This window comes from Coregonus clupeaformis, chromosome 17 (assembly GCF_020615455.1).
Source record: "Coregonus clupeaformis isolate EN_2021a chromosome 17, ASM2061545v1, whole genome shotgun sequence".
Lineage (NCBI taxonomy): Eukaryota > Metazoa > Chordata > Actinopteri > Salmoniformes > Salmonidae > Coregonus > Coregonus clupeaformis.
In genome coordinates this window covers 26,416,291-26,433,431 of record NC_059208.1, presented here as the reverse complement: position 1 = coordinate 26,433,431, position 17,141 = coordinate 26,416,291, and the positions used below count along the sequence as shown (strand labels likewise).

Here is a 17,141-nt window from a genome sequence, read left to right as displayed (position 1 = left end):
CACTGTATAATGTAATATTTACTGTAGTGTTTTGCGGTCATTACTGTAGTATTTACTGTAGTGTTCTTACGGACATTACTGTAGTATATTGTAGAATTTAATGTCGTGTTTTTGCGGACATTACTGTTATATTTACTACAGTGTTTTTGTTGTATTATCTTTCACCTAGAAGTGGGGGCTTTCTCCTTGAGGAAACCTACTGGATAACTATTAAAATAACACATTTCCCACAACCTGTAAGGAGGTAGGATTGGGTCTGAACAGCACTTCTATTCTTTTCTATATAGGGAACACAATATGTGGTCTATACTTGGCATGTAGGGTTCTCACTCATGGGTGGCACAAATTGGAATATTGGGTAGGAATATATAGTATATGCAAATGAAATATTAGTATATAGATTTTTTATGTGGGTGACCATCCAGCTAGGCCAGACAAGGATATTTGTGGTGTGCAGCTCCCATTCCTCGTATGATGTTGTGTTAGTCTGAGTCCTGTAAGCAATGTGTCAACTGTATTGTGTTGAACTTTGTGTATAAAGTATTGTAGCGTAGTTCTGACTTTACAAAATGACTTTCCATGAAAATGGACTTTAGTCTAAAAGGGTGTCCTCCCTTTATGTTCTTTCTTTGTAAAAAAGCAAATGATAATTGCTCTGGCATAAAGCATGTTGAGTGACCATGGACTGAAGGTCATTCTATTCTTCTGTTTTCTTATTGTTTTAGGTCTCCTGCTCAGACCTCTTCCTGGATAACAGGAGCACCAATCCCAGCAGCATTAGCAGCAGGGGATACATCAACAATCTGCTCCTCTGCTCAGCAGGCATCACACAGCACACTGTGGAAGGGAGGAGAAGAAAGGAGCACTCAACCTCAGTCACTGAAATAAGCAACATTTCCCTCTATATCTGACTAGTACTTTATCATGAACTGTAGTAGAGTATTGTGAACAACACTCACAGCTTGCTCTGGAGAAGGGCATGGTCAATGGGGGGTGGATGTGGTGGTGGAGCCAGCTGCAGTCAGCTTAGCTTCGCACAATAACATCACCTTCTCTGAGACCTGCAGCTCCCCCGAAACATGTTGTGCAAGTATGGTATCACATCTCGATGGACTGTGTTAGGTACATACTGCACCAGAAGAATAAAACACATGGATCCAAAATATCCAATCGTAAAAAGAACTCTAAATAAAAGATCTGAAAACAACATTGTAGTCAAAGAACAAACCTTGGAAACCTGATACTTTACCTGGTGGTGGGTGGAGTGTGAGAGACTTGGTGAAACTCTGGTCCAGAACCCTCAGTTTCAGATCTGCTGTAACAGTCAGAGTGCTGTTCAACCTCAGGGTCACCTCACTCTCCAGCTCATAGCGCCCCCTGCTGTCCAACTCCATAGTGGTGTTACAGCCCATCACACCTCCCCACAGTACCTCTGGCTGGGGAAACCCCTGAGAGGCACGGAGAGTGACAACAAAGCCGTCACAAGTGGCTTGGACGGACATCCTGGGCTCATCATAAGGGGCTGTTTTGAAATATTATAAATACTTTTGTAGGTGCAGTTATCATTTAAACTACACAATATAGATGCAGCAACAATGGAACTTACCTGCCACTAGAAGTTGTAGATTTTCCTGGGTGCTTCCTTGTTCATCTGTCACGTGACAGGTGTATTGGCCCTGGTCACTCGGCTGCACACCACTCAGTCTAAGTGAGGCATTTCCCACAGTGAGCTGGTCTTCAAACAGATGAGTGCGTCCCTTGTAAACAACACTCTGTCTTTCCAGCTGATCTCTCCCATAGTAATAGCTGTGGACCACCTCTGATTCTCCATGCTGCCAGTTGACGAACAGGTGGTTGAGGTTCAGGTTTTTAGATGGAGTGGAAGAGCAGCTAAGGGTGATGTCACTGCCCGGAGCTGCCACTTCTCGGGGTTGTAGACTGGTTGTAGTTACCACTGATGATATCACTGATATGGAATAGGTAGAAAGAGAGAAGGATGATGTGGGAGAGAGAGTGGTATTAGTAATAATTACAGCAAATCAATCATTGTTCTAATATGTTATTGTAACCTTACTTCTTTGCTGTGTAACCATGAAAGGACATAATGGATGAAATGACACAATCCATACAGTGCCTTTAGAAAGTCTATTCCCGCTTGAACTTTTTTCACATTTTATTGTGTTACAAAGTGGGAGTGAAATATATTTAATTGTAATTTTTGGTCATTGATCTACACAAAATACTCCATAACGTAATGTTTACAAATGAATACAAATTTAATAACTAGAATAGTCATTGCATAAGTATTCACCCCCTTTGTTTAGGCAAGCCTAAATTAGTTCAGAAGTAACATTTGGCTTAAAAATGCACATAAGTTATATGGACTCACTGTATGAAATAATAGGAGTTGACATGATTTTTGAATGACTACCCCTTCCTCTGTCCCACATACAGTACATAGAAAATCTGTAAGGTCCCTCAGTCAAGTATTACATTTCAAGCACAGATTCAACTACAAAGACCAGGGAGATTTTCGAAAGCCTCAAAGAAGGCCAGTGATTGGTAGATGGGTAACAATAACAAATCAGACATTTAATATATATTTAAGCATGGTCAAGTTAATAATTACGCTGTGGATGATGTATTAAACCACTCATACACATCAGAGATACAGTCATTCTTCTGAACTGAGCTGCAGGACATGAAAGAAACTGCTTATGGATGTCACTGAAAAGAAGAAGAATATACAGAAAAAAAGTATTCCAAAACATGCATATGTATGCAACAAGGCACTAAAGTAATACTTCAACAACAAAAAACACAGCAAAGAAATACACTTTTTGGCCTAAATGCATAGCCTTATGTTTGGGGCAAATCCAACACAACACATCACTGAGTAACTACCTCCTTATTTTCAAACATGGTAGTGGCTGCATCATCAATCAAATGTATTTATAAAGCCCTTTTTACATCAGCAGATGTCACAAAGTGCTATACAGAAACAGCCTAAAACCCCAAACAGCAAGCAATGCAGATGTAGAAGCATGGTATGGGTATGCTTGACATCATCAAAGACTGGGGAGTTTTTCCAGGATGAAAAGAAACGTGATGGAGCTAAGCACAGGCAAAATCCTTGAGGAAAACCTGCTTCACACCAGACACTGGGAGAGGAATTCACCTTTCAACAGCACAATAACCTACCACACAAAGCCAAATATAACTGGAGTTGATTACCAAGAAGACAGTGAATGTTCCTGAGTGGCCAAATTACAGTTTTGATTTACAGTAAATCTGCTCTCATGAGACTTACCGGGGTGGGGTGAAAACGTATCTAATCTAATGAAGGTACATTACTGTTCTATTTTTCATTGATCTTCAATTTTTTTTTTGTGAATTTTCCTTCCACTTCGACATTAGAGTATTTCGTGTAGATCATTGACAAAACAAATATACAATTAAATACATTATAATCCCACTTTGTAACACAATAAAATGAAGAAATCCAAGGAGGGTGTAGACTTTCTATAAGCACATATGTTTACCTGGGCTTGTTTAGCCATTTATTATTTGTTTTCATCAAATAGTGTTGAATATGTATTAAACAAGACTTGAGGTCTGCACACTAATGCACTAATCAATGTACACCTGTGATCACTGATGAGGGATCCCATTTATTTAAGAATTACTCAAAGTTGTAAAAGTTTGACATAGGACCTACCACTTGTCCATACACACCATATGAAAACACTTAGATTTTACTTACTGATAATAAACGGTATGGAGACCACGTACAACCTGAAAGACAAAGCGAGAGAGAGACACATGCTCTTTGAAATTGGCTTCTAATAATCCATGGACTCACTTTATCCTGTATTTCCTTTATCCTATATGATGCATTATAGAGCCTATTAAGCATGGGGATCCAATTATACATACACCCCTTAGTTTCTTAACTTTGTTAAACATTTGAGTGAATGAATGAAAAGTTAGCGCGTACCCCATGTCTCGAGAACAAGGAACAAAGAAAGTAAAGCAGATTGTGCGGGAAAGTCCCAACTCCCTTTTTTTTTTGTGTGTGTTTTTTTTTGTTAGATGCGGTCGGCATCCAAATTTAAAGGTACATTACCTCCACAAACTGGATTGGAGTGTGGACCAGAGACAGGAAAGGTCTAAATCCTACTGTTGGTGAAACCATACAGGAGAGGAAGTACAAAACCAACGACGCTAGACGGAGAGGAATATGTTTAAGCAAAAGGCAGTTTATTAAACACAGAGATAGCTGGTATCTGCTCAAGCTACATGCATGGACCCATTTCAGTTGCCTCTTATGGAGACAGTTGAAAAGGGATCCAAAACAAGGTGCATTACCGCCACAAACTGGATTGGAGTGTGGACCAGAGACAGGAAAGGTCTAAATCCTACCCATTAATATTTTCTCCGTAAGGAAACGAAATACGCAAAGAAATACCACATCACGTGAAGGTTGCCTTAACAGTACAATTAAACTTGTCTCTTCAACACCATTACTCTTTGAATCTAATAACAATCTCTCCCTTTCCCTCTCATAGTGCTGGAACTGAAATAGAACGTGTTCCACTGTCTCAATCTCCTCCTGAAGGTGATCACACTTCCCAGTTGGATGTTTTCCTACCAATGTCAATGTGCGGTTCAGCCTTGTATGTCTCAGCCTTGTTATTACACTTTCCCCCCTTCTCTATTGACCTGAGGACCTCCCTGCCCCCACCTTTTCCTGGATCTTATACAGGTGTCTTCCCTTTCCCTCCCTGTTCCACATTTGTTGCCATTTGTTTTTAACCACTGTTCTTATTAACCCCTTGGCTTCTGCTTTTCTTATTGACATTTCCATTTCAATATTAGGATGTTTGAGAGCCTGCTTGGCAAGAACATCCACCTCCTCATTCTCCTCTACTCCCATATGAGCTGGCACCCAGAGGAACCTCACAAATACCCCGATATGTGTCTCAATCTAAACAAGCACTGCAAAATCTCATACATGACATCTTGTCTGCTTTGTGACACAAATGATTTTAAGCTCATCAGTGCTGCACAGGAGTCAGAACAGATGACTACCCTGTCTGGCCTCACCTCCTCCACCCACCTGTCTGGCCTCACCTCCTCCACCCACCTGTCTGACCTCACCTCTTCCACCCACCTGTCTGGCCTCACCTCTTCCACCCACCTGTCTGGCCTCACCTCTTCCACCCACCTCTTCCACCCACCTGTCTGGCCTCACCTCTTCCACCCACCTGTCTGGCCTCACCTCCTCCACCCACCTCTTCCACCCACCTGTCTGGTCTCACCTCTTCCACCCACCTGTCTGGCCTCACCTCCTCCACCCACCTCCTCCACCCACCTGTCTGGCCTCACCTCTTCCACCCACCTGTCTGGCCTCACCTCCTCCACCCACCTCTTCCACCCACCTGTCTGGCCTCACCTCTTCCACCCACCTGTCTGGCCTCACCTCCTCCACCCACTCTGCCGCCAAGAGTATGGCCAGCAACTCCATTGTGTATACAGATACATGATCCGTTGCTCTTTTTGTCACTGCAACCTTAAACTGAGCAACACTAAAAGCTGCACCTATCCTCCCTGTTTTAGGGTCCTTAGATCCATCATCGATCCAAGGAATCTACTAAAATATGAAATGTTACAGGAGAAAATGACACTCTCCCTGTACTGCTGGTATAATGCCAACATGCAAGTTATTTCCTGTTAAAGAGATTTAGCAAAAAGACATCGCAATTGGGGGTTCATCTCCTTTTATTACAAAACAACACATTCTGGAATGTATGATACATTGACTGGAACACATGGAACAATTGTCATTAGATGCTATAGCTGCCATCATTTCAATCAGATCAAAGGTCCTCTGTAGCTCAATTGGTAGAGCATGGCGCTTGTAACGCCAGGGTAGTGGGTTCAATCCCCGGGACCACCCATACATAAATATGTATGCACGCGTGACTGTAAGTCGCTTTGGATAAAAATGGCTTATTATTAAATACATTCTATTTATTAAGCCCAGTAAGAAAACTGCGGATGTAAAGGTGATTTACACAGTAACCTGAGCTAAACCCCTGAGAAAGTTGCAGCAAGCAAAAACTCCCTACAAGGAAGAAACCTTAAGAGGAACCAGATTTGGAGTAGAGGTACATATGACCATCTAGTGGTGTGGTGTAAACTCCCACTGTCCTATAGTGAGTGTGTCAACTGTATTGTGTTGAACTTTGTGTATAATGTATTGTAGTTCAGATTTTACAAAATAACTTTCCATGAAAATGGACTTTAGTCTAAAAGGCTGTCCTCCCTTTATGTTCTTTCTTTGTAAAAAAGCAAATGATAATTGCTCTGGCATAAAGCCTGTTGAGTGACCATGGACTGAAGGTCATTCTATTTTTCTGTTTTCTTATCCTTTTTGGTCTCCTGGTCAGACCACTTCCTGGATAACAGGAGCACCAATCCCAGCAGCATTAGCAGCAGGGGATACATCAACAATCTGCTCCTCTGCTCAGCAGGCATCACACAGCACACTGTGGAAGGGAGGAGAATAAAGGAGCACTAAACCTCAGTCACTGAAATAAGCAACATGTCCCTCTATATCTGACTAGTACTTTATCATGAACAGCAGTAGAGTATTGTGAACAACACTCACAGCTTGCTCTGGAGAAGGGCATGTTCAATGGGGGGTGGATGTGGTGGTGGAGCCAGCTGCAGTCAGCTTAGCTTCGCACAATAACATTTACATTTACATTTTAGTCATTTAGCAGACGCTCTTATCCAGAGCGACTTACAGTTAGTGAATACATATTTTTTTATACTGGCCCCCCGTGGAAATCGAACCCACAACCCTGGCGTTGCAAACGCCATGCTCTATCAACTGAGCTACATCCCTGCCGGCCATTCCCTCCCCTACCCTGGACGACGCTGGGCCAATTGTGCGCCGCCCATGAGTCTCCCGGTCGCGGCCGGCTGCGACAGAGCCTGGATTCGAACCAGGATCTCTAGTGGCACAGTTAGCACTGCGATGCAGTGCCTTAGACCACTGCGCCACTCATAACATCACCACCTCTGAGACCTGCAGCTCCCCCGAAACATTTTGTGCAAGTATGGTATCACATCTCGATGGACTGTGTTAGGTACATACTGCACCAGAAGAATAAAACACATGGATGATCAATAATCCAAAATATCCAATCGTAAAGAAACTCTAAATAAAAGATCTGAAAACAACATTGTAGTCAAAGAACAAACCTTGGAAACCTGATCTTTTACCTGGTGGTGGGTGGAGTGTGAGAGACTTGGTGAAACTCTGGTCCAAAACCATCAGTTTCAGATCTGCTGTAACAGTCAGAGTGCTGTTCAACCTCAGGGTCACCTCACTCTCCAGCTCATAGCGCCCCCTGCTGTCCAACTCCATAGTGGTGTTACTGCCCATCACACCTCCCCACAGTACCTCTGGCTGGGGAAACCCCTGAGAGGCACAGAGAGTGACAACAAAGCCGTCACAAGTGGCTTGGACGGACATCCTGGGCTCATCATAAGGGGCTGTTTTGAAATATTATAAATACTTTTGTAGGTGCAGTTATCATTTAAACTACACAATATAGATGCAGCAACAATGGAACTTACCTGCCACTAGAAGTTGTAGACTTTCCTGGGTGCTTCTCTGTTCATCTGTCACATCACAGGTGTACTGAACCTGGTCACTCGGCTGCACACCACTCAGTCTAAGTGAGGCATTTCCCACAGCGATCTGGTCTTCAAACAGATGAGTGCGTCCCTTGTAAACAACACTCTGTCTTTCCAGCTGATCTCTCCCATAGTAATAGCTGTGGACCACCTCTGATTCTTCATGCTGCCAGTTGACGTACAGGTGGTTGAGGTTCAGGTTTTTAGATGGAGGGAAAGAGCAGCTAAGGGTGATGTCACTGCCCGGAGCTGCCACTTCTCGGGGTTGTAGACTGGTTGTAGTTACCACTGATGATATCACTGATATGGAATAGGTAGAAAGAGAGAAGGATGATGTGGGAGAGAGAGTGGTATTGGTAATAATTACAGCAAATCAATCATTGTTCTAATATGTTATTGTATCCTTACTTCTTTGCTGTGTAATCATAAAAGGACATAATGGATGAAATGAAAATCCATACAGTGCCTATAGAAAGTCTACACCCGCTTGAACTTTTTTCACATTTTATTGTGTTACAAAGTGGGATTGAAATATATTTAATTGTAATTTTTGGTCATTGATCTACACAAAATACTCCATAACTTAATGTTTACAAATGAATACAAATTTAATAACTAGAATAGTCATTGCATAAGTATTCACCCCCTATGTTTAGGCAAGCCTAAATTAGTTCAGAAGTAACATTTGGCTTAACAATTCACATAAGTTATATGGACTCACTGTATGAAATAATAGGAGTTGACATGATTTTTGAATGACTACCCCTTCCTCTGTCCCACATACAGTACATAGAAAATCTGTAAGGTCCCTCAGTCAAGTATTACATTTCAAGCACAGATTCAACTACAAAGACCAGGGAGATTTTCGAAAGCCTCAAAGAAGGCCAGTGATTGGTAGATGGGTAACAATAACAAATCAGACATTTAATATATATTTAAGCATGGTCAAGTTAATAATTACGCTGTGGATGATGTATTAAACCACTCATACACATCAGAGATACAGTCATTCTTCTGAACTGAGCTGCAGGACATGAAAGAAACTGCTTATGGATGTCACTGAAAAGAAGAAGAATATACAGAAAAAAAGTATTCCAAAACATGCATATGTATGCAACAAGGCACTAAAGTAATACTTCAACAAAAAAAACACAGCAAAGAAATACACTTTTTGGCCTAAATGCATTGCCTTATGTTTGGGGCAAATCCAACACAACACATCACTGAGTAACTACCTCCTTATTTTCAAACATGGTAGTGGCTGCATCATCAATCAATCAAATGTATTTATAAAGCCCTTTTTACATCAGCAGATGTCACAAAGTGCTATACAGAAACAGCCTAAAACCCCAAACAGCAAGCAATGCAGATGTAGAAGCATGGTATGGGTATGCTTGACATCATCAAAGACTGGGGAGTTTTTCCAGGATGAAAAGAAACGTGATGGAGCTAAGCACAGGCAAAATCCTAGAGGAAAACCTGCTTCACACCAGACACTGGGAGAGGAATTCACCTTTCAACAGCACAATAACCTACCACACAAAGCCAAATATAACTGGAGTTGATTACCAAGAAGACAGTGAATGTTCCTGAGTGGCCAAATTACAGTTTTGACTTACAGTAAATCTGCTCTCATGAGACTTACCGGGGTGGGGTGAAAACTTATCTAATCTAATGAAGGTACATTACTATTCTATTTTTAATTGATCTTCAATTTTTTTTTTAGAATTTTCCTTCCACTTCGACATTAGAGTATTTCGTGTAGATCATTGACAAAACAAATATACAATTAAATACATTATAATCCCACTTTGTAACACAATAAAATGAAGAAATCCAAGGAGGGTGTAGACTTTCTATAAGCACATATGTTTACCTGGGCTTGTTTAGCCATTTATTATTTGTTTTCATCAAATAGTGTTGAATATGTATTAAACAAGACTTGAGGTCTGCACACTAATGCACTAATCAATGTACACCTGTGATCACTGATGAGGGATCCCATTTATTTAAGAATTACTCAAAGTTGTAAAAGTTTGACATAGGACCTACCACTTGTCCATACACACCATATGAAAACACTTAGATTTTACTTACTGATAATAAACGGTATGGAGACCACGTACAACCTGAAAGACAAAGCGAGAGAGAGACACATGCTCTTTGAAATTGGCTTCTAATAATCCATGGACTCACTTTATCCTGTATTTCCTTTATCCTATATGATGCATTATAGAGCCTATTAAGCATGGGGATCCAATTATACATACACCCCTTAGTTTCTTAACTTTGTTAAACATTTGAGTGAATTAATGAAAAGTTAGCGCGTACCCGATGTGTCGAGAACAAGGAACAAAGAAAGTAAAGCAGATTGTGCGGGAAAGTCCCAACTCCCTTTTTTTTGGTGTGTGTGTTTTTTTTTAGATGCGGTTGGCATCCAAATTTAAAGGTACATTACCGCCACAAACTGGATTGGAGTGTGGACCAGAGACAGGAAAGGTCTAAATCCTACCCATTAATATTTCTCCATAAGGAAACGAAATACGCAAAGAAATACCACATCACGTGAAGTTGCATTAACAGTACAATTAAACGTGTCTCTTCAACACCATTACTCTTTGAATCTAATAATAATCTATCCCTTTCCCTCTCATAGTGCTGGAACTGAAATAGAACGTGTTCCACTGTCTCAATCTCCCCCTGAAGGTGATCACACTTCCCAGTTGGATGTTTTCCTACCAATGTCAATGTGCGGTTCAGCCTTGTATGTCCCAGTCACAGCCTTGTTATTACACTTTCCTCCCTTCTCTCTGGACCTGAGGACCTCCCTGCCCCCACCTTTTCCTGGATCTTATACAGGTGTCTTCCCTTTCCCTCCCTGTTCCACATTTGTTGCCATTTGTTTTTAACCACTGTTCTTATTAACCCCTTGGCTTCTGCTTTTCTTATTGACATTTCCATTTCAATATTAGGATGTTTGAGAGCCTGCTTGGCAAGAACATCCACCTCCTCATTCCCCTCTACTCCCATATGAGCTGGCACCCAGAGGAACCTCACAAATACCCACGTGTTTCTATCTAAACAGGCACTGCAAAATCTCATACAAGACATCTTGTCTGCTCTGTGACACAAATGAATTTAAGCTCATCAGTGCTGCACAGGAGTCAGAACAGATGACTACTCTGTCTGGCCTCACCTCTTCCACCCACCTGTCTGGCCTCACCTCTTCCACCCACCTGTCTGGCCTCACCTCTTCCACCCACCTGTCTGGCCTCACCTCCTCCACCCACTCTGCAGCCAAGAGTATGGCCAGCAACTCCATTGTGTATACAGATACATGATCCGTTGCTCTTTTTGTCACTGCAACCTTAAACTGAGCAACACTAAAAGCTGCACCTATCCTCCCTGTTTTAGGGTCCTTAGATCCATCAGCGAATAAAGTACATTCAAGAAAGCATAGTACTGTGTTCTTAAATGTTCACTTACAATATTTACTGGATCTACTCATTCCTCACCAGCTCTTGCCCTCTCAAGCAACCCTAGGTCTATCATTGGCTGAGGTATCAACCAAGGTGGGATAGCAGGAAGCACCACAGAAGGGCTGAACTCGTTCTCAAACAGTCCCATCTCTTTCGCCATGCCAATATCAATCCAACGCAATGCATCACATTCAATATTTTCTTTCCTTTGAAAATGACTCTGTTAATATGCTCCCCCCACGTCATTCAAGTGTCAAAACAGACCCCCAGGAACCTAAATACTCTAGATTCCACCCATACAGCTTCAGGCATATTTCCTTCCCAAACTTCCTTCTAGTAAAAAACAGTCTGTGTTTTCTCAACGGAGAATTTGAAGACCCACCTGATGGAGCACTGATCAACTTGTCTTATCGCTTCTTGAACTCTCCCGGCTGTATCAGGAATATTTCTCCCTCTCTTCCACAGTGCCCCGTCATCGGCAAACAATGACCTCCCAATATCTGGTCTCACCTTGGAGAATACATTGTCTATCATAATGCAGAACAACAAAGGACTAATGACACTTCCCTGGGGGATGCCATTATCCACTTCATACCGTTCTGACATAAAACTCCCCACCCTCACTTGTATTGATGGTCCAAAAAGAAAGTCCTTTATCCAGTTAAAACTCTTCCTCCAACCCCCCATGATTTCCAGTTTGATAAGCAGACCTTCCTTCCACATCATATCATAGTCCTCTGTATATCCGACTCTAGGCACAGTACAGGATCAATGGTTCCACTGCCTATCCTGAACCCACTTTGGTCTGATGACAATAGGCCTCTGCTCTCCAGGAAGTAAGTGAGCCTTTCTGTTACTATCCTTTCCATACGTTTACAGACATGAGATGTGAACGCTATCGGCTTATAGCTTGATGGATGAGTAGGGTCTTTCCCTGGTGTCCATATCGGCACCACCACAGCCTGGTCCCTTCCTGACACACCTTATTGTAAGGGCCCAATAATTTCCCCAATTACAATGTCACTAGTGGCTGGGGACTTTAATGCAGGGAAACTTAAGTCAGTTTTACATCATTTCTACCAGCATGCTAAATGTGCAACTAGAGGAAAAAAAACTCTAGACCACCTTTTCAACACACAGAGACGCGTACAAAGCTCTCCCCCGCCCTCCATTTGGCAAATCTGACCATAATTATATCCCCCTGATTCCTGTTTACAAGCAAAAACTAAAGCAGGAAGCACCAGTGACTCTGTCAATAAAGAAGTGGTCAGATGATGCAGATGCTAAGCTACAGGACTGTTTTGCTAGCACAGACTGGAAAATGTTCCGGGATTCTTCCGATGGCATTGAGGAGTACACCACATCAGTCACTGGCTTCATCAATAAGTGCATCGATGACGTAGTCCCCACAGTGACCGTACGTACATACCCCAACCAGAAGCCATGGATTACAGGCAACATCCACACTGAGCTAAAGGGTAGAGTTGCCGCTTTCAAGCAGAGGCACTCTAACCCGGACGCTTATAAGAAATCCCGCTATGCCCTCCGACGAACCATCAAACAGGCAAAGTGTCAATAGAGGACTAAGATTTCATCGTACTACACCGTCTCCGACGCTCATCCGATGTGGCAGGGCCTGCAAACTATTACAGACTACAAAGGGAAGCACAGCCGCGAGCTGCCCCGTGACACAATCCTACCAGACAAGCTAAATTACTTCTATGCTCGCTTCGAGGCAAGCAACACTAAAGCATGCATGAGAGGATCAGCTGTACCTGACGACTGTGTGATCACGCTCTCCGTAGCCGATGTGAGTAAGACTTTTAAACAGGTCAACATTCACAAGGCCGCAGGGCCAGATGGCTTACCAGGACGTGTACTCTGAGCATGCGCTGACCAACTGGCAAGTGTCTTCACTGACATTTTCAGCCTGTCCCTGACTGAGTCTGTAATACCAACATGTTTCAAGCAGATCACCATAGTCCCTGTGCCCAAGAACACTAAGGTAACCTGCCTACATGACTACCGACCCGTAGCACTCACATCTATAGCCATGAAGTGCTTTGAAAGGCTGGTCATGGCTCACATCAACACCATTATCGCAGAAACCCTAGACCCACTCAATTTGCATACCGCCCCAACAGATCCACAGATGATGCAATCTATATTGCACTCCACACTGCCCTTTCACACCTGGTCAAAAGGAACACCTACATGAAAATGCTATTAATTGACTACAGCTCAGTGTTCAACACCATAGTGCCCTCAAAGCTCATCACTAAGCTAAGGACCCTGGGTCTAAACACCTCCCTCTGCAACTGGATCCTGGATTTCCTGACGGGCCGCCCCCAGGTGGTAAGGGTAGGTAATAACACATCTGCCATGCTGATGCTCAACACGGGGTCTTAAGGTCTTACAGAGTTTTTGTTGCATCAATAAATGACTTTATTAAAGTTCTCAACAAAGCCGATACCCGTCTGCAGAGGGGCACACCTTCTTAAGGTCCCTCTTCATCTTATATAGTCCTCTTCAGTTTTCCCGCTCTTTTATTGCTCTGCCCACTTCCTTTGTCCCTGAGGACGGCTGAACTATTACTCCAACCAATCACCCGCTCCACTGTACCTCACCCCCTCAAGCTGTAATCAATCAAGAAGATACCAAGGAGACAAAGGTCTAGCCCAAACTCTATTCAACCCTACACCATCTGTAGTAACCTCAGGAAAGGACAGATCACAACAGTTCAGTTGAGTTAATTTCCAATCCAAAACATCCCTATTAACATTGACTATATGACAAAGTATTATGTTTCACCACTCATTCTTAATACCCATTTGTAATACTTGATCCTGCTGCCTGATACATTCTTCTTTGAGGGGTCTCTGTATTCCAAAGGCTATCTGTTTAAACGCCCCCTAGTTTCACATTCTCCCTTGAATTCTCCCAAATTATATAACCCAATTGTTTTATTGTAACATTCCTATATTTCCTCATAATCTATTTGATATTACTCTGGTGTTTCCCTTTTCCTTGTTCCTATTCTAACAATTGCTTACACTTCTCTCCTCATCCTGGTTGATCATACAATTGTTTATAGTTAGAATTCCCTAAATATTACAAAAGTTGTGATTGAATCCTAGCACACAGTCCTGGTAACTGTGAAGATTTTGAACTACTGTTAATTCTTTAAACGGCGATGTGGTGCATATTAGACTATTTTCTTTATTTAATTGTAATGTAATATATTGTACTCATCTATACCAATCATTGTTTAGCGGCTCCTTCCATTCCCTTTCTTCTGTATTTGGTATGGCTCTAACATGTACAAGGTTTAGTGCACTTTCCCAAGGAATAATTACTTCAACAACCCTATCCCCTGGAAATGTAGCACTTATAAGTACTACATCCAATTGTTTATCTAAGTCCTGGGCTGTTATTCTTATGTCTATGATCCATCTGTCTTTTTCTTTTATTATCTTAAGGTCACAGTTACCCCATGTGATTTCCCCATAATCCTTGTGTTTGTTCCTCCCACACCAATAACCAGTTGACCCTCGTACTTTAATAGCGATCCCTTTCTGTATTTTAGTTATGCTTCCTGCCTGTGCAGGAATATACATTTTAATCCTATCTGCTTCCCTTCTCTGCCTTATTATTTTGCTCTTTACTATTGTCAGTATGCCATTCCCCTTATCCTCAGGGAAATTAGTCAAGGGCAGAGAAATCAATGATGGGGATATCTGGTGCATCTCGGAGGTCTGGAATCTCTCGGTGGTCTCGAAGGTCTTGGAGGTCTGGAATCTCTCGGCGGTCTGGAATGTCTTGGAGGTCTGGAATCTCTTGGATGTCTGGAATCTCTCGGCGGTCTCTTAGTCATCAGTTCCCTCACTCTGGTACAATGGTTTAGATGATACCCGATCGCGCTCCCCTCTATCCGTACCGCCGTTGGTGTAACCGGGACGATGATGTATGGTCACTTTAGCTGTTAACCTTCTCCCGTCACTAGGGTCTCCGGATCAGCCAGAGTCCCTCTCAATCTATCGACATCGGTCTGCGAAGAGTGTCCTTCTACCAGCCTACCCATAAGGAAGCTCTGAGTTACTGCTGCAAGGACACACAAGCACAGACACACACAAAAGACAACAATGCTACCCAATGGCTGGGGTTGGAACACTCCTATAGTGGGAAACATGGATCTAAGTATCTGTCTCCGCCACTTTTACCATCATTGAGGTAGCCAACAACACCTGGTACAGGCCCCTCCACATAGGGTCTTTCCAACTCTTTCTTCCGTAGTCTTTTACCATCACATAGTCTCCAGGGCGCAGAAAACACTCAGATTCTCCTACTCCGTTGGGCAGTGTTCCCTTCACCCATGGGAAAAAAATCTTAAGAACATTGTTAGGTTAGGTGAGACACAGTATTCTACTTATGTCCTCTCATCCATCAGGAGAAGCCTTGAGATTATGAAGCGCACCTCCTTCCAGCTCGTTGTAGTCCCCTCAATTCATAGACAGACCTCTACACCCTGCCTCCTATCACAAAAACAAAAAAGATTTAACCTAACCCATAACACATTATTACTACTGCTCATATCCTTAATACAATTTGCATATCTTACCACAAAAACATTAAAAATATTAAAACCATTAAAAACCATTAAAACTCCTGTAAGCCCAAAATCAAAATCGTTAACACCTTCCCCCCTTTGGACACATGCATCACATCGTGATTCATGTGTTCAAAAAACAAAACAACAACATTGCTTGTTAAACCAAAAATAATAACTGAACTTAAAATGACAACCCTTGATCAGTGGCGGCTCCTGAAAAAATTCTCAGGAGGGGCAATTTTTCTGATGATTTAGGTGACCTACACACATTTAAAAAAAGATATGTCCAGCAACAACATGAAGACAGGGGCAGCATATAAGTCAATACCAGAAGCATTTATTGACTGATCTCAAAAGTGTTGGCTTACCAGGGTTGGTGGAGCCCTCAGTTTCATCTTTGCCTCGCAAAGCTAACTCAAACACTCCGCAAAACTTCACACACTGGATTAGCCGGCTGAGGATGTGGCGGTTCTTGCTAATGTCGTAGTAAATATATTTGTTATAGTGAATATGGAATATGATATGTTGAGTAAAATGTTGTGCTAAGATCTATTTAGGTCAGGAGCTGGTTATAAGTTCTGTTCCTATCCAATAACAATGGACAAAAGGGTCCTATCTTGTCAGCCTTGTCAGCAGGTGGCCAAGGACAACACCCACGCCATAGGCCTCTCAGTTCTTCCAACTCACGAGTTCTTGCTCTGAGGACACACACACACACAAACACACACACACACACATCATCACTGTTAAACACACACACACACACACATCATCACTGTTAAACACACACACACACACACACACACAAAAATCCCCTCTCTTAGGCTGAACATTTGAAGACAGAGAACCCGACTCAGAGCCAATGCAACAGTGACAGTAGCCTGGAGGGGACCTCGCCCAACTCATCAGGACCAATCAGAAGATCAGAACTACTAGATTGAACCTACTTCATTTATTGCATAAAATGTCTGCACACAATGTTTCGGGGCTCTCTTCAGATAATAATAATAATAATAATAATAATATGCCATTTAGCAGACGCTTTTATCCAAAGCGACTTACAGTCATGCGTGCATACATTTTTGTGTATGGGTGGTCCCGGGGATCGAACCCACTACCTTGGCGTTACAAGCACCATGCTCTACCAGCTGAGCTACAGAAAGTGGATACTCATGGATGCGCATTGCAATTGTAAAATGTCAACACAATTGGAGACACCACGTCATTTTGGAGACATGTTATTGACAGTAAACTATTGTAGATGCGACTGCTAACTAAATAAAACATTTTAGCTGGCTAGCTAATCATCTTAGCTAAATGTGGGGCAAACAATTCAGTTATTT

General features: G+C 42.3%; 2 protein-coding genes across 6 annotated transcripts in view; both read right to left on the bottom strand.

Moving 5' to 3' along the window:
• LOC121556089 (CD276 antigen) overlaps window positions 1-17,141 on the bottom strand; it is a 149,723-nt gene that overhangs the window by 48,257 nt on the left and 84,325 nt on the right. The window lies entirely within an intron of this gene.
• On the bottom strand, window positions 76-12,282 carry LOC121556056 (CD276 antigen). Of its 5 annotated transcripts, XM_045226230.1 has the most exons (9): window positions 9,808-12,282; window positions 7,651-8,010; window positions 7,294-7,566; window positions 4,127-4,224; window positions 3,764-3,795; window positions 1,607-1,966; window positions 1,250-1,522; window positions 960-1,129; window positions 76-837 (listed from the first exon to the last, which is right to left on the bottom strand). In XM_045226230.1, exons 1-6 carry the CDS (start codon window positions 9,866-9,868, stop codon window positions 1,903-1,905), a joined length of 888 nt encoding a protein of 295 aa, XP_045082165.1. In that variant the 5' UTR covers window positions 9,869-12,282; the 3' UTR covers window positions 76-837; window positions 960-1,129; window positions 1,250-1,522; window positions 1,607-1,902. The 5 variants fall into 5 exon arrangements, with proteins under 5 accessions (XP_045082165.1, XP_041725853.2, XP_041725854.2 ...); XM_041869922.2 differs by lacking the exons at window positions 76-837; window positions 960-1,129; window positions 1,250-1,522; ... (1 more) ...; window positions 3,764-3,795; window positions 4,127-4,224 and adding exons at window positions 6,460-6,551; window positions 6,674-6,744; XM_041869919.2 differs by lacking the exons at window positions 76-837; window positions 960-1,129; window positions 1,250-1,522; ... (1 more) ...; window positions 3,764-3,795; window positions 4,127-4,224 and adding an exon at window positions 5,953-6,551 and having other exon boundaries at window positions 7,273-7,566.